The sequence below is a fragment of the Piliocolobus tephrosceles genome, chromosome 6 (assembly GCF_002776525.5).
Source record: "Piliocolobus tephrosceles isolate RC106 chromosome 6, ASM277652v3, whole genome shotgun sequence".
Classification (NCBI taxonomy): Eukaryota; Metazoa; Chordata; class Mammalia; order Primates; family Cercopithecidae; genus Piliocolobus; species Piliocolobus tephrosceles.
In genome coordinates this window covers 71554932-71579324 of record NC_045439.1, presented here as the reverse complement: position 1 = coordinate 71579324, position 24393 = coordinate 71554932, and the positions used below count along the sequence as shown (strand labels likewise).

Here is a 24393-nt window from a genome sequence, read left to right as displayed (position 1 = left end):
TTCAGGAGACCCATCTCACATGCAGAGACATACATAGGCTCAAAATAAAGGGATGGAGGAAGATCTACCAAGCAAATGGAGAACAAAAAAAAGCAGGGGTTGCAATCCTAGTCTCTGATAAAACAGACTTTAAACCATCAAAGATCAAAAAAGACAAAGAAGGCCATTACATAATGGTAAAGGGATCAATTCAACAGGAAGAGCTAACTATCCTAAATATATATGCACCCAATACAGGAGCACCCAGATTCATAAAGCAAGTCCTTAGAGACTTACAAAGAGACTTAGACTCCCATACAATTATAATGGGAGACTTCAACACTCCACTGTCAACATTAGACAGATCGACGAGACAGAAAGTTAACAAGGAGATCCAGGAATTGAACTCATCTCTGCACCAAGCGGACCTAATAGACATCTATAGAACTCTCCACCCCAAATCAACAGAATATACATTCTTCTCAGCACCACATCGCACTTATTCCAAAATTGACCACATAATTGGAAGTAAAGCACTCCTCAACAAATGTAAAAGAACAGAAATTATAACAAACTGTCTCTCAGACCACAGTGCAATCAAACTAGAACTCAGGACTAAGAAACTCAATCAAAACCACTCAACTACATGGAAACTGAACAACCTGCTCCTGAATGACTACTGGGTACATAATGAAATGAAGGCAGAAATAAAGATGTTCTTTGAAACCAATGAGAACAAAGATACAACATACCAGAATCTCTGGGACACATTTAAAGCAGTGTGTAGAGGGAAATTTATAGCACTAAATGCCCACAAGAGAAAGCTGGAAAGATCTAAAATGGACACTCTAACATCACAATTAAAAGAACTACAGAAGCAAGAGCAAACACATTCAAAAGCTAGCAGAGGCAAGAAATAACTAAGATCAGAGCAGAACTGAAGGAGATAGAGACATAAAAAACCCTCCAAAAAATCAATGAATCCAGGAGTTGGTTTTTTGAAAAGATCAACAAAATTGACAGACCGCTAGCAAGACTAATAAAGAAGAAAAGAGAGAAGAATCAAATAGACGCAATAAAAAATGATAAAGGGGATATCACCACTGACCCCACAGAAATACAAACTACCATCAGAGAATACTATAAACACCTCTACGCAAATCAACTAGAACATCTAGAAGAAATGGATAATTTCCTGGACACTTACACTGTTCCAAGACTAAACCAGGAAGAAGTTGAATCCCTGAATAGACCAATAGCAGGCTCTGAAATTGAGGCAATAATTAATAACCTACCAACCAAAAAAAGTCCAGGACCAGATGGATTCACAGCCGAATTCTACCAGAGGTACAAGGAGGAGCTGGTACCATTCCTTCTGAAACTATTCCAATCAATAGAAAAAGAGGGAATCCTCCCTAACTCATTTTATGAGGCCAACATCATCCTGATACCAAAGCCTGGCAGAGACACAACAAAAAAAGAGAATTTTAGACCAATATCCCTGATGAACATCAATGCAAAAATCCTCAATAAAATACTGGCAAACCAGATTCAGCAGCACATCAAAAAGCTTATCCACGATGATCAAGTGGGCTTCATCCCTGGGATGCAAGGCTGGTTCAACATTCGCAAATCAATAAACGTAATCCAGCATATAAACAGAACCAAAGACAAGAACCACATGATTATCTCAATAGATGCAGGAAAGGCCTTTGACAAAATTCAACAGCCCTTCGTGCTAAAAACGCTCAATAAATTCGGTATTGATGGAACGTACCTCAAAATAATAAGAGCTATTTATGACAAACCCACAGCCAATATCATACTGAATAGGCATAAACTGGAAAAATTCCCTTTGAAAACTGGCACAAGACAGGGATGCCCTCTCTCACCACTCCTATTCAACATAGTGTTGGAAGTTCTGGCTAGGGCAGTCAGGCAAGAGAAAGAAATCACGGGTATTCAGTTAGGAAAAGAAGAAGTCAAATTGTCCCTGTTTGCAGATGACATGATTGTATATTTAGAAAACCCCATTGTCTCAGCCCAAAATCTCCTTAAGCTGATAAGCAACTTCAGCAAAGTCTCAGGATACAAAATTAATGTGCAAAAATCACAAGCATTCTTATACACCAGTAACAGACAAACAGAAAGCCAAATCATGAATGAACTTCCATTCACAATTGCTTCAAAGAGAATAAAATACCTAGGAATCCAACTTACAAGGGATGTAAAGGACTTCTTCAAGGAGAACTACAAACCACTGCTCAGTGAAATCAAAGAGGACACAAACAAATGGAAGAACATACCATGCTCATGGATAGGAAGAATCAATATTGTGAAAATGGCCATACTGCCCAAGGTAATTTATAGATTCAATGCCATCCCCATCAAGCTACCAATGAGTTTCTTCACCGAATTGGAAAAAACTGCTTTAAAGTTCATATGGAACCAAAAAAGAGCCCGCATTGCCAAGACAATCCTAAGTCAAAAGAACAAAGCTGGAGGCATCACGCTACCTGACTTCAAACTATACTACAAGGCTACAGTAACCAAAACAGCATGGTACTGGTACCAAAACAGAGATATAGACCAATGGAACAGAACAGAGTCCTCAGAAATAATACCACACATCTACAGCCATCTGATCTTTGACAAACCTGACAAAAACAAGAAATGGGGAAAGGATTTCCTATTTAATAAATGGTGCTGGGAAAATTGGCTAGTCATAAGTAGAAAGCTGAAACTGGATCCTTTCCTTACTCCTTATATGAAAATTAATTCAAGGTGGATTAGAGACTTAAATGTTAGACCTAATACCATAAAAACCCTAGAAGAAAACCTAGGTCATACCATTCAGGACACAGGCATGGGCAAGGACTTCATGTCTAAAACACCAAAAGCAATGGCAGCAAAAGCCAAAATTGACAAATGGGATCTAATTAAACTAAAGAGCTTCTGCACAGCAAAAGAAAATACCATCAGAGTGAACAGGCAACCTACAGAATGGGAGAAAATTTTTGCAATCTACTCATCTGACAAAGGGCTAATATCCAAAACCTACAAAGAACTCAAACAAATTTACAAGAAAAAACAAACAACCCCATCCAAAAGTGGGCAAAGGATATGAACAGACATTTCTCAAAAGAAGACATTCATACAGCCAACAGACACATGAAAAAATGCTCGTCATCACTGGTCATCAGAGAAATGCAAATCAAAACCACAATGAGATACCATCTCACACCAGTTAGAATGGCAATCATTAAAAAGTCAGGAAACAACAGGTGCTGGAGAGGATGTGGAGAAATAGGAACACTTTTACACTGTTGGTGGGATTGTAAACTAGTTCAACCATTATGGAAAACAGTATGGCGATTCCTCAAGGATCTAGAACTAGAAGTACCAAATGACCCAGCCACCCCATTACTGGGTATATACCCAAAGGATCATAAATCATGCTGCTATAAAGACACATGCACACGTATGTTTATTGCGGCACTATTCGCAATAGCAAAGACTTGGAATCAACCCAAATGTCCATCAGTGACAGACTGGATTAAGAAAATGTGGCACATATACACCATGGAATATTATGCAGCCATAAAAAAGGATGAGTTTGTGTCCTTTGTAGGGACATGGATGCAGCTGGAAACCATCATTCTCAGCAAACTATCACAAGAACAGAAAACCAAACACCGCATGTTCTCACTCATAGGTGGGAACTGAACAATGAGATCACTTGGACACGGGAAGGGGAACATCACACACCGGGGCCTATCATGGGGAGGGGGGAGGGGGGAGGGATTGCACTGGGAGTTATACCTGATGTAAATGATGAGTTGATGGGTGCTGATGAGTTGATGGGTGCAGCACACCAACATGGCACAAGTATACATATGTAACAAACCTGTACGTTATGCACATGTACCCTAGAACTTAAATAATAAAGAAAAATATATATATATAAATTTAAAAAATAAAAAAAAAGAAGTTTCATTTTCCCAATTCTTAATCATTCACTTCACATTCTAAAATATGGAACTACCTAGTTGTGTCTCCAACACAAACCATACCATTTTATAGTCCCCAGATTTACACATGCTATTCACACCACTTGGAATAAGTTTCTGATTCTACTGTTTGTCTCTATTTAATGTCTCTATTTAACTTTAAAAGAATTTTTCCTAAATAAGCCCTTCCTCAATAGTTAATTACTTCTTTCTCTATTCTACCTGGTATCTTACACATTTTTCTACTTTTTATACTAAGTATTTATTATATTGTGTTGCCTCATTTGTGTCTCTAATTTTTAAATTCCATGAGAACAGGGAGTATCATGTTTATCTCTGCTTAGTGCCTAGCAGAATGCCACACGGATATTTTATGATAAAAAAAAATTTAATAAATTTAGTAGGCAAGAAAACAAAAACTTAGAAGCATAGCTTTTTCACATTAATAGCTAGACTTCTGGAAACAAAGATGATATAGAAAAAGACGAACAATTAGTTATCCAGATATTATTCATAAACTGGATTTGGAATTCTAGACCATAGCCTGCGACACTAAAGTGAAGGACACTTTGCTAAAAATGGAGTCCAGATGAGGTAGCTCATGCCTGTAATCCCAGCACTTTGGGAGGCTGAGGCAGGTGGATCACTTGAGGCCAGGAGTTTGAGACCAGCCTGGCCAAGATGATGAGACCCTGCCCCCTACACACACACATCTCTACTAAAAATACAAAATTGGCCAGGCATGGTGGTGTACACCTGTAATCCCAGTTACTTGAGTGGCTGAGACATGAGACCCGCTTGAACCTGGGAGGCAGAGGTTGCAGTGAGCCAAGACTGTGCCACAGTACTCCAGCTTGGGTGACAGAGCAAGATGACTCTGCCTCAAAAAAATTTTATAAATTTTAAATCGAAAAAATAAAAATGGAGTACATGTCTCTTTTTAAGATGAAGATGATGATGAAGTATTTATCAAGAGCTAAACAATCTGTTCAAACAGTGTTTAAACTGAATATGAAGGGAAAGAATAAAAAGTTTTGCGGTAAACACATGAAATCAGTAAGAAATGATAATGGCCGACAGTAGGAAAGGAAAAAAGTATAAAAGCCTCATGTATGCCACACAAGAAAATAACTGGGAATAGGTCCAGAAACATAACTATACCTTCAGATTTCTGTAAATTAATAAGAACATAAGTAGTAAATAAAACATACTTGAGATTTCAAAACAATATGGTTAAGGGAGACCTGGAGAATAGAACTCAAGATTGAGATGTGACAAGGGAAGAGATGAGAATAATTCTCAGAGGAAACTAATAGAATCTAGAGCAGCCTTGTCTGATAGAACTTTGTGCAATGATGAAAATGGTCTATATTTGCCCATGTGGCTATTGAGCACTTGGTATTTGCAAAAAAGGAATTACATTTTTCATGTGAACTTTAAATTTAATGTAAACTGAAAGCAATAAGCAGTTAGCAGCTACCATAGTGAGCAGCACAGACCTACAGTCTCTACAACATTTATGTATAATGTCAGGCATATAATTAAAAAATAGACACAATAACAGGAAAATTAAACTCATAGTCAACAGGAAAAAAACTCAATAGAAACAGAGTTAGTGATGACACAGATAGTGGATTTAGTAGTCAAGGACTCTATTTTAATTATTATAAATATGTTAAAGTATCTATAAGAGAAGATGCATATAATTGATGAAGAAATGCAGAATTTCAGGTAAGATATGAAAACTTAAAAACAAAACAAAACAAAAAGAAACTCTAGAACTGGTAAATATAATATCTGAAAAAATTAAAGAACCCTTATAATAAATTTACTGAGGTAAATGACACCTAATAGAATGTTTTGGCAGACAGAGGAGATGTCTTCTTTTAAGTGACATATCTCTATATATTATATCTTTGCTTTCTATCTATACAAAAACAAGTGGCTGCCTTTAGAGGTGATGAATTCCTCAGAATTAATAATCTTCAGGCATAGGTAAGAACACAATTTGGCAGAATGTAGTGAAATAGAGATAGACAGAATGTCCTCTAAGGTTCCTTACAATCTTGAGACTCAAAGATTTTATCAAATGGCCATGAAATGTGAACCAAAATATAATTTAGTTATACTTACAGAACAGAAAGACATTTCACACTATAGTTGATTCTGAACAAAGATAAATTTTTACCATGTAAATATACATACCATTAAAGTTTTAAAATACAAATATTTTACTAAATAACCACATATTAATCATCAAACAAAATTTAAATTACCCTCTTGTCCATTTCATAAGATGAAGCTTCTGTACTTGGTAAAAGATGGGTGATAGTAGCTATTAGGATCTGTAAGCAAAAAAAGTTTTTTAAAAAGGAGCTCTATATATGTCAAATTAATGGTATATTCTACAACTTAATTGTTAAATGCTAAAGTGATACAAAACCTGCTGCTGCAAATTTATTCTAAACACATTAACACTGTTATTTCAAAGTAATGTTTAATAGGCAAGCTTTTCAAGTACACTTAACTATCAATTATTTATAATCCTCATGTACGGAACCAAAATTATATATATTCTGTCAACCATAAATGGGTTTCTTCCCAATTCAACGGGGTAAATCAATATGTATAAACACACAGAAAATATATGTTCATTATAGAAAAATTAAAAGATACAGATAAGAAAAAGACTAATAAAAACCATCATGGGCTGGGCACAGTGGCTCACACCCACTTTGGGAGCCTGGGTGACAGAGACCCTGTCTCAAAACAACAAAAAACCACCGTAATCCTGTCACCTGAAGAAATCTACTCTATTGCCTTTCCGGGCCTTTTGTTTAAACACACACACACACATACACACACACGACTTTTTTAAAAAATGTGACTTTTTATTTATTTTTTTGAGACGGAGTCTCACTCAGCCACACAGGCTGGAGTGTAGTGGAGTGATCTCGGCTCTGGGTTCAAGTGATTCTCTTGCCTCAGCCTCCTGAGTAGCTGAGATTACAGGTGTGGGCCACCATGCCCAGCTAATTTTTGTATTTTTAGTAGAGACAGGGTTTCGCCATGTTGGCCAGGCTGGTCTCGAACTCATAACCTCTGGTGATCCGCCCATGTTGGCCTCCCAAAGTGCTGGGATTATAGGCATGAACCACCATGCCCAGCCAAATGTGGCTTTTTAAATTAACATATATCATACACCGAATATTATTTGAATAAAGTACAGAATACAAAGTAAATGAAAAAGACATTACTTAAAAAAAGGCAAAACCTTCATATACAGTGTTATCATTTACCCCAGAAATCATTTAGTCTCATTTAATTTTTTATGTGCATGTTAAAAATGTATAGGTATATATTTATTGTATTTTTATTTTCGTTGTATTGTATGCTATTACATTTTTAGAAATTATTGCTTCAATGCAGTAAGTAGAAAATTCCTCTCAATACACTTTATACAGACAAAGACTTTTGCTCACTAGTGTGATACTTACTACATTCAGTGCTGTAACAGAGGCTGGTAAGATGACTGAGTGGGAAAAGCATGAACTTTGGAATCTTACAGACTTGGGTCTGAGTCCTGTTCTCTTAGCTTATGACTCTTATATAGTTATTAAATCCTCAGTTCTCTCATCTTAAATAAGGGGGGAGATTAGGGACAGGGAAGGGAATAATCTATCTCAAAAAACTTCTAAGAATTAAATGAGATATCATATGAAAAGGTGACTGGTACATGGTAGGTGTTTAATAAATACGAGTTCTCATCTTTCCTAAAAATGTTATAAAGACAGGAAGATAAGAATGATAAATTCTGGTTAGGGAGAGCAGATGGGGATTTTTATTTTTTGAAGAGATGGTATTTAAGCCAATCACTGAAAGATGAGGGCACTAGAGAAGAGAAGCAAAGCATTTCAGATAGGAGGAAGAAAGCCAGGGGTATGTTTAAGTGATGATAAGCAGATTCAGTTGCCTGAACAACATGGCATTTCAAAGGAATCTGTGTATGACTCTTAAAAAACCAGTTGAGTTCTCCTGTGGAGGCCCTGAATTCACAGCTAAAGAATTTTGGGCTTTATTTTACAGTCAAAGGAAAATCAGTCCTTTTTTTTTTTTTTTTTCCAGGTACGTGATATGGTAAGAGCCATGTAAATGTGAATGATGACTTTAAGAGCAAGACCACACAAACCAGAAGGAGGCAACAGCAATATCTCAAGAAAGAAATAATGAAGGACTGAAGTATGTCAGGTGTTGCAGGAAGCACAGGAGATAACGAATTAGAATGAACAAAAATTCACAAATGACTGGCTAAAGAGAAAATAAAAAAAATAATGTCCTGATTTTGGTAACTGGAATGATGGTATGTTTTCCCTACTTAAGAGGGAATGGAGCGGGAATGAAGCAACATGTATGTTTATGAAAACAATGACATAGGTTTACACATAATTTTCACTACAACTAATAAATTGTTTTTTGTTTAACTGTTTGTTAAGACAGGGTCTTGCTATGTTACCTAGGCTGGCCTCAAGCGATCCTTCCAACTTAGTCTCCCAAAGTGCCTGGATTACAGGCATAAGCCACTGGGCTTGGCCTAATAAATTGTTTCTAGTGCTTTTACTTTGTCCAAAACCAGGAATACAATCTTCTAACACAAAAGACAAGGGAACTATCATGAACTTTGATACCACAAAAAAGCATGATGGGTAGCCATTATTTAGCTATGTAAAAAAATTTTAAACTATTAAATAGTTTTACAATTCAAAGTATCCAAATCTAAAAAAAACTTAACAAGGTCATAATAAATAAATGAGAAATTACTTACTTGAATAATTTTCAAGGGAGAATCAGGTTGGTAAATCTGAAGTCTAGGTACATAATGAACCAGCATGTGAAGCATGTTACAAGCTACGTGGGCTACTGTTTTATTAGTAAACTGCAATAATAAAAAAAAAATTGTTTAAAAAATTTTCTTGATGAACTTTTCATCAAAGCATTATCTGCTGAAAATTTTACATTTCATATATTTGTAGGATTATAAATCCTACATTTATAAGTGATTAAGATAAATCTCCAGCTGCAAAATAAGAAAAACACAACACATTCCAAAGACACGTACAACTTTAATTTTCCTTTGTAATGTTTGACTGTCCTCATTAAAGTTTTGTTGCATTTTCTCTTATGTGGATTTATGCAATGGCTTCTAAATCACTATTCTTTTTATCAATCTTTGCCCTGTTCCAATCAACTATTCACCACACTTCCAAATTAATCTTCTATAGCACTGTTATGATCCTGACATTATGCTTAAAACTCAGATGACTCCCCAATGGCATAAAGACAAACTTTTTATGCTTCTCTATGTCCACATTTCACCCACACTTCAAACCCCAATGTGTCTCCTCTTTTCCAGTCTTCTCTGATAACTAAGTCAAAATGATTTCTGTTTCTTCCGAACTCAATCAGCAGTTTATATTATACACTCAGTTTATATTATATACCCATTTAGTACTCTCAGGTTTTTATGTTTTATTATTCTCATTTTAATCTTTTTCAGCTATTCTTAACATCTTGAAGCTAGTATTTACAAATTTTTCCTATTGTTATCCCTCACTCTGTCTAGCAACGTGCCTCATAGTAAATGTTTAGAAATATCTGTCATGTAACTATTATTTAAAAATATTTATTAACTACTTTGTATGTTTAGAGTCTTATACACGTGCTGTGGGTTTTTTACAAGTCTTAAAACAACAATAATATCATGCATCCTTTCATAAACAAAGAGTACTCATTTATTCATTCAGACTCTCCAAATAATTACATTATTACTACTGAAAAAATCTTGTTCTGTCTACAAAGAAGGCACTTAACTTGAAAAGATAAAGCAAAAAAACTGAACAGCACAAGAATTCAGGGAGTGGTAATAAAGATCAAAGAGCAGTAAGTTACAGAAATACTAGTTAAAAAAGAAAAACAGAAAAATCCTATATATGTTTTAAGTGGTGGGTTTCCTTTTTTAGACATCTACCATATATAGTTTAGGGGCAAAGCTAAATACATAAAAAGTTGAGATAAAAACGAGTCACCATAAAGATACCCTAAATTCAAGAAATAGAACAATTTTTAAGGAATGAGTCAGGATCAAGAAAATAATAGAATAATAAAGTAATGAAAACATTTACTAAATGTTACACAAGATATAATTAATATATGGAGGAAAAAAACATGCATTCTCTACTATCTTAATATATTTCACTAAACAGTTTTCTTTACCTTTAAGGAAACACAAATCACATTCAGAGCTTCCTTAATTTGAGGATGATGAGACTCATGGACTAGTTCTTCACAAATCCAAATACCTAAACTACAAAGTGCTACACATCTGCAAAAAAGGCAAACAACAACAGTTACATAAAATGAAACCACCACCACAAACATGACCCACAATGAACTGACACAGAATGAACATGCATGATTTTAAACGAATTAATGAACTTGTTACTCTAAACATTAACTGGTAACCAAAGAAGAGAAAGTATGAAGAAAGCAGAATCCCAAAACTTCTGAGCCTAATTTTCTATTATAATTTACTAAGAAGACTATAGGCTGGGATACCACACAACATGTTTTTTAAAAATCCATGTTAACAGACTGACATTGCTACAAGGCTTCCCAAACAAAATGTAACCTGCTTTCAAAATGGAAAGTGTAATTTTATTGACTGACAACAGCAAAATGAACTTAAGTAAAAACACGAAGCTGATGGAGTACGTTAAATATTTTTGTATATTTTAAATTTAACACTTCTAGCTACAAATTATTTTTAAAACAAATCGAGAACATAAAAGTTATGTAACTTATTTTAAAATCCAACAGAAACAGAACTTGTAGAATTTTTATCCTGTTCCCTAATGTATTGCAAAGCTTCTTTTCTATAGCAATATAATTTCAGCTGGGTGTCAGCTTGAAGAGAGTTATTTAATGATTAGACTCAGTAAGGATTCTATTAGTGTGTTCAAGTTTAAGCTTCTGATAAAATGTATAATGGTTCTAAGTATCAAAACAGTCACCTTCTTCTAGTATCCTGTTATATATGCCATGTCCTGATACTGATATTCTTAATTTCAGTGGAATGCTAAACTTCAGAAAAATTCAGTGCAGATTTTTCTTCCTTAACACAGCAGATTTAGTATATGTTTTTTTAGAAACTTATATAAGTCTCTTCTTTTAGTCTAGAGTGTTAAGGCTACTAAACTGTTTACTATGAAAACTACCTGAGAGTCTTCTAGATGAAGTCTACTACTTTATTTTTTCCCTACTGTTGTTCATCCATAAATCCTAGGTAATATTTGTAGCACTAACTAACCAAGCTTCCGGTTTAGCTATGGAAACATCTATAATCCTAAAGCAACAATAAACTCTGAAGTGAAGCAAAGCTCTCCATGGATGCAGCTAACTAAAGGCAGAGACTGAGAATACAAATGTTTAACAATTATTGTAACAAGAGGTGGTAAGAAAGGATATAATTTTTTTTTTCTTGCATGTAGAGTTTCCCACACCCCCCCTCCACAAGATGTCAGAATAATCTAGATTATTGCCAGCATATAGCTTAACTCTCTGCTCCTGCTCAGACTGGGGGTATTAAGTCTCTTTTTTCTTTTTTTGAGACAGAGTGTCACTCTGTCTTGCCCAGGCCGGAGTGCAGTGGCACGATCTCGGCTCACTGCAACCTCCACCTCCCCGGTTCAAACAATTCTCCTGCCTCAGCCTCCTGAGTAGCTGGAACTAAAGGGGTACACTACCACACCCGGCTAATTTTTTGTATTTTTAGTAGAGATGAGGTTTCACCATGTTGGCCAGGCTGGTTTCGAACTCCTGACCTCAGGTGATCTGCTCTTTTTGGCCTCCAAAAGTGCTGGGCTTCCAGGCATGAGCCACGATGCCTGGCCTGGGAATATAAATTTCTAAAAAAATATATACTAAAAAGGTATAGAAAAACAAGTTGAGACAATGCTTAAATTCAGCTTCTGGGGTTTTTCCATATTCTCCGTAACACAAGCTGTTGTGTTAATGATTCCCAGGTCTACTTCTAGGCGGCTATGTTTTAGGTTTCCACATTCTTCCACTTGAGGAGCAACAAGAGTTTTGTTTTGTTTTGTTTTTTTCCAAAAAGCAAAAGCTCTACAGTTTAAAGCACTAAGGTCAAACTTGGTATTGCCACTTCTTAATTGTGCATCTAATAAGCCTCTGAAGACAAACTGCCAAGGTTCTGTCATATCTAGATGATAGGGCAGATTATTGAAACTCCCTGGGTTCTAGTTTTCTTTTCTGTTAAAAGGTGGATGAAAATTATACCTGTCTCATAGAGGTATCACAAAATTCAATGAGATAATAAATATAAGGCACTTAGAACAGTGCCTAGCATTCACATACAAAGGGCTTTTAAAATGTTAGCTAGCTTGCCTACACCCCCATCCCACCAGTTATGCATTATCAGAGACTTACTGTTAACTTTCTAAGCATCAGTATCTGGCTAGCAAAACTGGAAGAAGAGGGTGATTCTTTTTTTTTTTTTTTTTTTTTGAGACGGAGTCTCCCTCTGTCGCCCGGGCTGGAGTGCAGTGGCCGGATCTCAGCTCACTACAAGCTCCGCCTCCCAGGTTTACGCCATTCTCCTGCCTCAGCCTCCTGAGTAGCTGGGACTACAGGTGCCCACCACCTCGCCCAGCTAGTTTTTTGTATTTTTTTTTAGTAGAGACGGGGTTTCACCATGTTAGCCAGGATGGTCTCGATCTCCTGACCTCGTGATCCGCCCGCCTCGGCCTCCCAAAGTGCTGGGATTAGAGGCTTGAGCCACCGTGCCCGGTCCAGAAGAGGGTGATTCTATTAAACTCTCAAAATTGTGATGAGAATTAAATGAAACAATATTATACGAAAATCCTTGTAAACTTAATTGGGATTAGCATAAAAGAACAATTTTCTCAAAGATATTTGTTTTTAGTTAGTTTGGCTATTAAGAGAGAAAAACGTGCAATTAAAATTTTAAAAACTGGAGCTATGTCTTAATTTAAACAAATGGTTCACTGTACATTATTTTTATTTGCTGGAAAAAGATTTAAATTAGAATAAGAATCCAAATCGTCAAAGCCATGATCTGTACCTTTTGAACTTTGGGTCAAAAAATGTGTAGATAACTGGAAAACAGGAGCTTTACAGAGATGTAGATCTGAGGAGTAGTAGCACAGACTAATGTTGCGGCAAATGATGTACTATTAGAATTAGCATCAAGAAATATAAAATATGACTTAATGTTATTTTGGGGAAGAGAAGAAACATGGTATGCTACTAGTAACCTGCTAATTTAAATCTCAATCTTTTTTTGGAAAGGTTTTGTAAAACAGAGAAAATGTCAGCTTTTATTTCTTAAGACATTTAGAAAAAAATCTAAAACTATGACTTATATTCTATTTTTAAAAAATCTTGGTCAAATATTTGTAAATATTAAAATATGCTATTTTCTTAGGTATACTACTTTCTGTAATAAAATATTTATTTTAACTCAATTTAACAAAAATTCATTGGGTACCTGCTACTGCATTTCAAGGTACTGCATAAAAGACACTGACAAATATAATTGAATAATAAACAAAATGTACTTAAATAAAATAAAATTAAAACAAATCATTTCAGAGATAAAGAGTGAAGTTACTGAAAAAGGTGACTAGGATTCTGTTTATGAAGAAAGGTTAGTATTTAAATCATGAAAATAAGTAAGAACACTTAATCATTCAAGTGACTTAAAAGTGTAATTTAGAATGGCTTTTATGTATCTAAAACAATCCGGGCTGCTATAAAAATTCAGTCAACTTCTAAAATTCCAAACACAGAATAGTTACAGTCAGTCTAAGACCTACCTTGCAGGACCAGAGGGCTCATCTCTTGCCGAGCTTAATACAGTTTTGATTATAAGTTCCTAAAATAAGGGGGAAACAGTTAACAGCAATGACTGAGATTTCACTCATTAATTCTACAAATATTTACTAAGTGGTTATTAAAGCAGTCTTTGTTCTCATGTACATATTACCATTAAAGAGACCAATATTATTTATAAAAGTAGCTAAAGTTTCAGAAATTTATAGCCAAAAGCATATGTTCAAAAAATAACATTTCTTCCTGATTAGAAGAGTGATAAAGGCAGATAATTAAAGTAGAATTAATAGCTCATAGGTATGAAGATTTTAAAAATTGTGAGAAATATCATTACAAGGCAGAACCAGATGGCTTCACCAGTGAATTCTACAAAGTATTTCAAATAAAGAATCTGAGAAGAATCCTTCTCAAACATTTCCAAAACTGAAGATGAGCGAATACTTCAAAACTCATTTTAAGAGGCCAGCATTACCCTGACATCAAAGTCAGACAAAAGCATTACCAGAAAAAAAAAATTAATTACAGCCCAATATCCCTGATGAATATAGATGCAAAAATCCTCAATAAAATACTAGCAAACCAAATTCATCAGAACATTAAAAGGGTTATATGTCATAATTAAGCAGGATTTATCACTGTGATGCAAAGATGGTTCAACATATACAAAGCAATAAAGCTAATACATCATATTAACAGAACAAAGGACAAAAATCTTATTATGTCAATAGGTGAAGAAAAAGCACTTAAGTAGAATACATAGCTCAAAGGTATGAATATCATTTCATGATAAAATATCAATTTTTTTGCATGAAAAATATGACATCCTTTCGTGATAAAAACTCAACGAATGAGGTTGTAACTCAACAAATGAGGTTGTACCTCAACATAACAAGCACACAGATAACATCATAATCAACATCAAAAAGCTGAAAGGTTTTACTTTAAGATTAGGAACAAGATTAAGACGCCCACTCTCGCCACTTCTATTCAACATAGTATTGGAAGTCCTCGCCAGAGCAATTAGGCAGAAAAAAGAAAAGGCACCCATACTGGAAAGGAAGAATTAAAACTGTCTCTGTCTACAGATGACATAATCTAATATATAAAAAACCCTACAGACTCCACCAAAAAACTATTAGAACTAAAAAACTCAGTAGAGTAGCAGTAAACAAAACATACAAAAATCAGTTGTGTTTCTATACACTAACAGTGAACTATCTGAAAAAGAAATTAAGAAAATAATCCAATTTAACAATAGCATCGAAAACAACAAAATACTTAGGAATACGCATAACAAAAGAGGTAAAAGATCTGTACATGGAAAACTATAAAACACTGATGAAAGAAACAGAAAAAGACAGAAATAAATAGAAACATATCCATGTCCATAGATTACAGAATTATTAAAATGTCCATACAATCCAAAGCAATCCTACTTCTGGGTATACATAGCCAAAGGAAATGAAATTAGCATGTCAAAGAGATAAGTGCACTGCTATGTTCATTGCAGAATTATTTACAATAGCCAAGATACGGAAGAAACCTAAGTGTCCCCTGAAGGACTAATGGATAAAGAAAATGTGACACACCCACCCAAATACATGAATACACATACAATAGAATACCACTTGGCCTTTAAAAAGATGGAAATCTTGTCATTTGTGACCATATGAATCAACTTGGAGAACATGATGCTATGTGAAATATGAGAGGCAGAGAAAGACAAATACTGCATGTTCTCACCTACATGTGGAATATAAAAAGTTGAAGTCTTGGAAGCAGAGAGTAGAATGGTAGTTAAGAGAGGCTAGGGAGTGGGTCAAACAGGAAAATGTTGGTTAAAGGTTACAAAGTTTCAAATACGCAGGCTGACTAAACTCTGGAGACTTAATGTACAGCATGGTGACTACAATTAACAGTGACTACAGGTACCGGTAGAAACCTGCTAAGACAGTAGATCTTGGTTTCTCTTACTCCTCCTCACCAAAAAAGGTAACTATGTGAGGTGATGGATATGTTATTTGGCTTGATCTTTATCACACTGTATATGTGTATCAAGACACCATATTGTACACCTTAAATATGCAAAATTTTTGTCAATTTTACCTCAATAAAGCTAAGGGAGAAATATTCATCCTTAATAATTTGTAAAATATGACAATGAATTTTGAAACAAGTTAAAATATTAGTTAAATTATGTAAATGAATAAAATATTTAAAGGGGAGAAAACAAAGAAGATATACAAGAGTAAAATATTGAACTGGATATATGTTTAGCAAATAGAGAAAAGAAAATTAGTCGATTAAGGAGTCAGAATACTTAGACGAAAAGTAAGTCAAGATCTGTGCAATAAAAGATAAAGAGACATTCAGAAAAGGACAGAAACATCAACAGGGTCAAATATTATAGTGGCTCAGGAGAACAAAAATGCCATTAGATTTATGTTTTAAACACAAAAAAGGATATCCTCCTAATGAGCATTCAAGCCTTTGTGTCTGGAGGATACTTCAATCAATAGAAAAAGAGGGAATCCTCCCTAACTCATTTTATGAGGCCAGCATCATCCTGATACCAAAGCCTGGCAGAGACACAACAAAAAAAAGAGAATTTTAGACCAATATCCCTGATGAACATTGCTGCAAAAATCCTCAAGAAAATACTGGCAAACCAAATCCAGCAGCATATCGAAAAGCTTATCCATCATGATCAAGTGGGCTTCATCCCTGGGATGCAAGGCTGGTTCAACACACGCAAATCAATAAACGTAATCCAGCATATAAACAGAACCAAAGACAAGAACCACATGATTATCTCAATAGATGCAGAAAAGGCCTTCGACAAAATTCAACCCTTCATGCTAAAAACTATCAATAAATTAGGTATTGATGGGACATATCTCAAAATAATAAGAGCTATTTATGACAAACCCACAGCCAATAACATACTGAATGGGCAAAAACTGGAAGCATTCCCTTTGAAAACTGGCACAAGACAGGGATGCCCTCTCTCACCACTCCTACTCAACATAGTGTTGGAAGTTCTGGCCAGGTCAATCAGGCAGGAGAAAGAAATAAAGGGTATTTAATTAAGAAAAGAGGAAGCCAAATTGTCCCTGTTTGCAGACGACATGATTGTATATTTAGAAAACCCCATCGTCTCAGCCCAAAATCTCGTTAAGCTGATAAGCAACTTCAGTAAAGTCTCAGGATACAAAAATCAATGTGCAAAAATCTTTAACAATTGTGTGGATTTCAAAAAGAAAAGAAAGAATACAAATTTTATTGCATGTACTTTATGATTATAAAATAATTTGAGTGCTAAAAATTAGCATCTCATTTCTTACCTTAACATCTGTAAACTGAGACACAGCAACATCAGGAATGTTGGGATGAAGAGAAGGCAGTTCACAACATAAGTTGGGAAAGCAAACCAAAGATCCCAGAAGAACTTGTGCTTCTACTCTTGGTGCCTATGTATCACATTTTTAAAAAGTTTAAAAATATACTGGTGTTATGAAATTATCAGAAAAGATGCTTTATTATCCAACTACATTAGACAGGGAAGTGATATATAAAACAAAATTTAAAAAGGAAAGGGAAAACACAAAAAGATTTAAGTTTCCATTTATACTTTCCACATGAACTAGTGTTATTCTTAATAAATGCAATAAACAAGTAGCACAGCTTTCCTCAAATCGGCCACAGTTAATAAGACTGTAAAAATAAATATACCTTATCTACAAGCATCAATTCACCCTAATAATAAATAAAAATAAAAATAATTTTAAAGGTAACTCACACATTGTGACATATTGTTCTAATAAGCTGATGACTTAATTTCACTAGATTATATTTATTACCAAGCATGAATAAAGAAGAAAAAACATTAACTATATGAAAGAGGAACCAATCTAGATGGTTTTTATGATATTATGCACATAAGAAAATCACTGCTTATACCACTTACTAGAAGCAACATTAGAATTTGTCTGGACTGCCGATGAAGGTAAATTTTCATCTTTTTTCCTTAGCTGTATTTAGCCATTTCTGAAGTATCAACACTGAACAATTCTTTTTTCTCTTCTGCCTTCTTACATGCCCACAAAACATCAACATCCTCCTACTAATATATTGTTTTATTTACTAAAACATCTGCAAATTGATTTATATGTTTAATAATACCTAACAAAAATGCTAAGCACAAATCTATTAGAAATACAATACTTCTATTCACATAAATTAAGAACCAATCTCCAAGAGGATTTCCACATCTGAATAAATATTGTAATAGAGGCAATGGTGTAATACACTATTATATGATTGTCAACAAAACAACTCGTTTCCAGATTAAAAAACAATCTGGATTTAAAGATACAAGGCAGCAGTATAAAAGGGCAGAGTGAACTCACATCTACCATTCCAATTTAAAATAAAAGTTATCTTATACAAATGAAACTGATCTTAAAAATCAGTATTTAATGAAAGAGATTAGCTGAGAGTTTTTCTATATAAGTAGATGAGGTAACTGGGAATAGTCAGGTATGTGGATATAATGAGGGCAGACGTGGAATGTGATCATAATTAAGAAAGGCAAAACTAAATCAATTACTCCACTATCGAGCTTTCTATGTAATACAGTCTGTCTTAAGGGCTGGAGACAAGAAGTTAGCTAAGACACTGTACTTATCCTTAAGAAGTTTACAGTCCAGGGAGAGAGAGAGACTTGTAAACAAACAATTAAAATACAGGCTCATGTAATATAAAATATGCAGGCAAATCCATAAAGGCAGAACATAAATTTGAGTTACCAAGAGTTTGGGGTAGGGAGATGTATATGAGCATTTCTTTGGTGATGATGAAAATGATCTAATATTGACTGTGATGATGAGGGGGTGGGGGGCAGACAGCATTAACAAAAGGAAGATGATATGAATGAAATCTAAAATAAGAATACAAAGAGCAAGAATTGGACTAGGTGTTTCCTCCTTTTTTTTTTTTTTTTTTTAAGAAGGAGTTTCACTCTGCCGTGTAGGCTGGAGTACAGTGGCACAATCTCGGCTCATCGCAACCTCTGCCTCCCAGGTTCAAACGATCCTCCCATTTCTCCCATCTCAGACTCCTGAGTAGCTGGGATTACAGGCGTGCAGCACCACGCCCGGCTAATTTTTCTATTTGTAGTAGAGATGGAGTTTCACCACATTGGCCAGGCTAGTCTCAAACTCCTGACCTCAAGTGATCTGCCTGTGTCAGCCTCCCCAAAGTGCTGGGATTACAGGTGTGAGCCACCACGCCCAGCCTGGACCGGCTATTTCCAACACCATCAGAGGAAATGACTTGTTTTAACCTTATTATGGAGATATGTTATGCTTGAATCTTGCAACGATTTGGTTTCCTATGCAGCATTTCTCAACAGGTATCCCTCATATGAACCAGAGAATGCAAAAAATGACTATATTCTACATTTTCTCAAGGATGTGACATAATGCACAGTATTAGATACATAAGAGAGAAATTAATTAGTCATTTCAAATGGATTAGTTACATAAAATAGATGCCTTATGACATTAGGGCTTAATTCTCCTGCAGAATCTTGAAAAAAGCTGCAGGAAATGTGCTGACTAGTCATCTGGAATAACCCATTGAATCCTACTAGTTTTCACAGTAAATTAATAAAAAATGACATTGGTTTATATATTGGCATCTTCTGAATTCTATCAAGTTTTGCTAGTATCCAAGAGATTTATAGTCTATGTACTTTGATTATACTATAACCCTATGACTTGTTTACCATCTCTAGTTTGTCTTCCATTAATTTACTCCCAGATTAATACTTATTTAATAATCCCAAAGGATGGATTCAGTCATCTCTCTCACCACTTTAAAAAAACTTAACTGTGGCTAGGCACGGTGGCTCACGCCTATAATTTCAGCACTTTGGGAGGCTGAGGTGGGCGGATCACAAGATCAACAGATCAAGACCATCCAGACCAACATGGTGAAACCCTATCTCTAGTAAAAATACAAAAATTAACTGGGCGTGGTGGTGTGCCTGTAGTCCCAGCTACTCGGGAGGCTGAGGCAGGAGAATCGCTTGAACCCAAGAGGCGGAAGTTGCAGTCAGCCGAGATCGTGCCACTGCACTCCAGTCTGGTGACAGAGGGAGACTCCGTCTCAAACAACAACAACAACAACAACAACAACAACAACAACAACACTTAACTGTTTATCTAATATAGCATTATAATCTGATTCCTGGCATTCAAGACCTTTCCAAAATGTAGTCTAAAGCAGTGCTTCTCAATCTTTAATGATTTTGCCACTTACTTGTGATCTAGTTAAAATGCAGATTCTGATTCAGTAAATAGGTCTGGGATGGGGTCTGAGATTCAGCATTACTAATAAGCACCCAGACCATGCTAAATGTTTCTGACGTGCAGATCACACTTTGGGTAGCAAAGATCTAAAGTACCTTTCTAAGGGGACCTTCATACACTGTTGGTGGGAATGTAAATTAGTATAGCTGCTATGGAGAACAGCAAGGAGGTTCCTCAAAAAATCAAAAATAGAACTTCCATATGATCCAGAAATTCCACAATTGGGTGTATATCCAAAAGAAAGGAAATCAAGATATCAAAAAGATACCTGCACTCTTGTGTTTACCACACAGTATTCACAACAGCCAAGACATGGACTCAACCTACGTGCCCATCAACAAATGAATGGATAAAGAAAATGTGGTATTTATACACAATGAAACATTATCTAGCCATGAAAAAGAACAAAATCCTGTCATTTGCAGCAACATGGGTAGAACTGGAGAACATTATGTTAACTGCAATAAGCCAAACACAGAAAGACAAATGCCACATGTTCTCCTTCATATGTGGGAGCTAAAGTGGATTTCATGAAGATAAGAGAATAGATTGGTGGTTACCAGAGGCCCGGAAGCAGGGAAAGGAGGAAAGAAGCAGGAAAAAAATAATATATATGTATTTAAAATGTAAGGCTGGGTGTGGTGGCTCACGCCTGTAATCCTAGGACTTTGGGAGGCCAAGGTGGGCAGATGACCTAAGGTCAGAAGTTCGACACAAGCCTGGCCAAAATGGTGAAACCTCGTCTCTACTAAAAATACAAAACTTAGCCCGGCGTGGTGGCAAGTGCCTGTAGTCCCGCTACTCGGGAGGCTGAGGCGAAAGAATCACTTGAACATGGGAGGCAGAGATTGCAGTGAGCCAAGATCACATTACTGCACTCGAGTCTGACTGACAGAGAGAGACACTGTCTCAAAAAAAAAAAAAAAAAAAAAAAGTGTATATTAAAAAATGATAGCTCAGGTGCTCATGCCTATGATCCCAGCACCTTACAAGGCCAAGGCAGGGAGGATTACTTGAGCCCAGGAATTCAACACCAGCCTGGGCAACATGGTGAGACCCTGTTTCCACAAAAAGTTAAAAACATTACCAGTCACGGTGCCTGGGACTATAGGTGTGTGCCTATAGTCTCAGCTACTTGGGAGGCTGATGTAGGAGGACTGCTTAAGCCCAGGAGGTAAAGGCTGAAGTGAGCCTCGATTGTGCCACTGCACTCCAACCTGTGCTACAGAGCAAGACCCTATCTCAAAAACAAAACAAAAAAATTAATTGAAATGATAAAAATGGTAAATTAGATATGTATATTTTATCTCAATAATTTTTTTTAAAAAAAATAAAGTACCTTTCGATTCTTTTTGCCTATTACACTCTTACAGATTAACTAGCTCCTAAACAAAATGGATTATTTGTCATTCCTTGAATACATCTCACTCATACCTGTTTACCTCTGTCTGGAATACTGTTCCTCATCTCCATTTTTACTTAAACAAATACTACTAATCTTTCAGGGACATATTCATATATATTTTCCATGAAACCTCCACGATATCCCTAAACAAATAAGATCTCTCCATTCTCCGAATTACCAAATAATTTTAACAAACTTATATTGCACATATAAAGTGTCAAATAACGTTCCAATCATGTTACAAATCCTTATAAAATAATCCTATGAGGCAAGTTATCTTTATTTTTTTATTTTTTATTTTTTTTGAGACAGAGTTTTGCTCTTGTTGCCCAGGCTGAAGTGCAATGGTGCGATCTCGGCTAACTGCAAACTCCGCCTCCCGGGTTCAAGCGATTCTCCTGTGTCAGCCTCCAGAGTAGCTGGAATTACAGGCATGCGCCACCACGCCCAGCTAATTTCGTATTTTCAGTAGAGACGGGGTTTCACCATGTTGGTCAGACTACTCTTGAACTCCCGACCTCAGGTGATCCACCCGCCTTAGCCTCCCAAAGTGCTGGAATTACAGGCATGAATCACCATGCCTGGCCATCTTTATTTTATAGATGAAGAAACTGAGACACAGAGACATTCAGTAACTTGCCCAAGGTCACACAGCTCATAAGTCGCAGAGCCAGGATTTGAACCCAAGCAGGTCAGCTCTAGACAATGCTTTTAACTACTATGCTGTGCTCCTCTTATTGGTACCTATTTGATGCCCTACATTCTGGAGTTGTTAATATACTTCTCCATATTCCCACCAGCAGGCATTATGTTGCTTGAGCACAAAGTATTATCCAATTTATTCTATATCCCTCTGTATTTCACCTACAAAAACATTCTGTACACGGTGGGGGGGGGGAGTTTAATAACCACAAGAGCTCAGTACAATGTTGAGTATACACTAGGTGCTAAATGAACACATATTCAATAACTAACCAAGCATGGTGCTATGTTAGGCTCTGGAGATACCAAGATGACTAAGACATGATCACTGTTTTCAGGGAACTGGAAAAACAGGGTTATACAGCTATAAATACCGCTGCTGCTTTGTCTGTTTCCACTAGGTGACTGTATCCAGTTTCATGGCTTTAAATATCATCTATAAGCTAATGTTGCCTAGCTTTTATTTTCAGTCCTGACATGTCCCTTGAGTATATGCAATTATTCTTTTGACATCTTCCTCATGGATGTCTAATACGCATCTTACTAGGCCCCAAATAGAACTCCTTCTATTCACTATTGATCTTTCACTGTTGCAGCTTAACAATGAAATAAGGTATGTTAAACTGCTCTTCAAGTTACACAGTACTAGACAAGTATGTTTTTCTCACAAAAACCCTTAGTTTTTTCTAGTAGACTTCCAGTTATTATTTTTTCATTTACATTTTGCTCCAGAGTGATCCTTCCAAAATATGAATTTGATCATCCAGTCCTTGCTTAAAATCCTTCAATGGTTATTCATTCCTTCCTTAGGCTTGCATCTAACATTTTCAGCATTACTGCCTTCCTCTCTAGCTCACCTCTGCCACTTATAGATGAACATATTCCATTTATACCAATTTACTTAGCATTGTCTCACAATTTCACGACCGTATGAAAATCTTCACATGCAGTTTGAGAGTTTACTCCTGGCTGGGCGCGGTGGCTCACGCCTGCAATCCCAGCACTTTGGGAGGCCAAGGTGGGCGGATCACAAGGTCAGGAGTTCGAGACCAGCCTGACCAACATGGTGAAACCCCATCACTACTAAAAATACAAAAATTAGCTGGGTGTGGTGACATCTGCCTGTAATCCCAGCTACTGAGGAGGCTGAGGCAGGAGAATCACTTGAATCCGCGAGGCGGAGGGGGCAGTGAGCTAGGATTGCACCACTGCACTTCAGCCTGGGCGACAGAGTGAGACTTCCATCTCAAAAAAAAGAGAGAGAGAGAGTTTACTCCTAGGACATATGTCCTCCTATGGTGGTTGTCTTACCACATTTTTTAAAAAAATCTGTAATTGTTAAAGACAATATATACTCAGGGTGTACAATACGATGATTTCATGTACATATACACTGTGTGATGATGACTCACCATTGTTTCTTACCTCTTGCTATAGTCCATTGCTCTTTCTTTGCTTTCTTCCCTCCGTTTCTTTAGATTTCCTCAACTTTAAATCCTGTTTTGCTTATCAGATTTTACTGATTTTAGTGCTCTCTTATATTTCAGAATTTCTTACTTTTTTTAATATAGGAGAAGCAATCAATTCCAACTTAATTACTAAATTTCCTGAATATCATCTTATGTTTTATCAACTTTGTTAGTTGAATCCTGGCTAACTAAAGTTTGTTATATGATAAGGAACAGAAAATGACTTACATTGAGAAAAGCTGAAGAAGCCACTCTACCAGCTGCTACAATAAAATCCATAATAAGCATTGTGGCACCAGGCAAACCAAGTGAAAAAAACTGAGGTGAGCAGTGTTTGATGATTGTATTGACAATATCCTTAGAATAAAGAAGGAAAAAAGAATATCACATATGTAATCTTGAGTATCAGCTAATCAGTAGCATTAAAAATAGATAATATATGAAATAATAAAAAAGGTAATTACTGTACGTTGGCTAATTGGAAAGACTAATTTCAATTCTTCCAAATAATCCATGCTTAATATTAT

The 24393-nt window shown here is 35.9% G+C and overlaps 1 protein-coding gene across 6 annotated transcripts in view; it reads right to left on the bottom strand.

Moving 5' to 3' along the window:
- RALGAPA1 (Ral GTPase activating protein catalytic subunit alpha 1) overlaps nucleotides 1–24393 on the bottom strand; it is a 280919-nt gene that overhangs the window by 116819 nt on the left and 139707 nt on the right. For all 6 annotated transcript variants that reach the window (XR_002725793.2, XM_023189633.3, XM_023189637.2 and 3 more), the window contains exons 25-30: nucleotides 24095–24223; nucleotides 17261–17386; nucleotides 13901–13959; nucleotides 10260–10368; nucleotides 8812–8922; nucleotides 6266–6334 (exon numbers count right to left, since the gene is read on the bottom strand). Coding sequence is in view for 5 of the 6 variants with exons in the window: in XM_023189633.3 (XP_023045401.1) it covers nucleotides 6266–6334; nucleotides 8812–8922; nucleotides 10260–10368; nucleotides 13901–13959; nucleotides 17261–17386; nucleotides 24095–24223 (603 nt within the window). In the remaining variant the exon portion in view is untranslated. The remainder of the gene's footprint in view (nucleotides 1–6265; nucleotides 6335–8811; nucleotides 8923–10259; nucleotides 10369–13900; nucleotides 13960–17260; nucleotides 17387–24094; nucleotides 24224–24393) is intronic.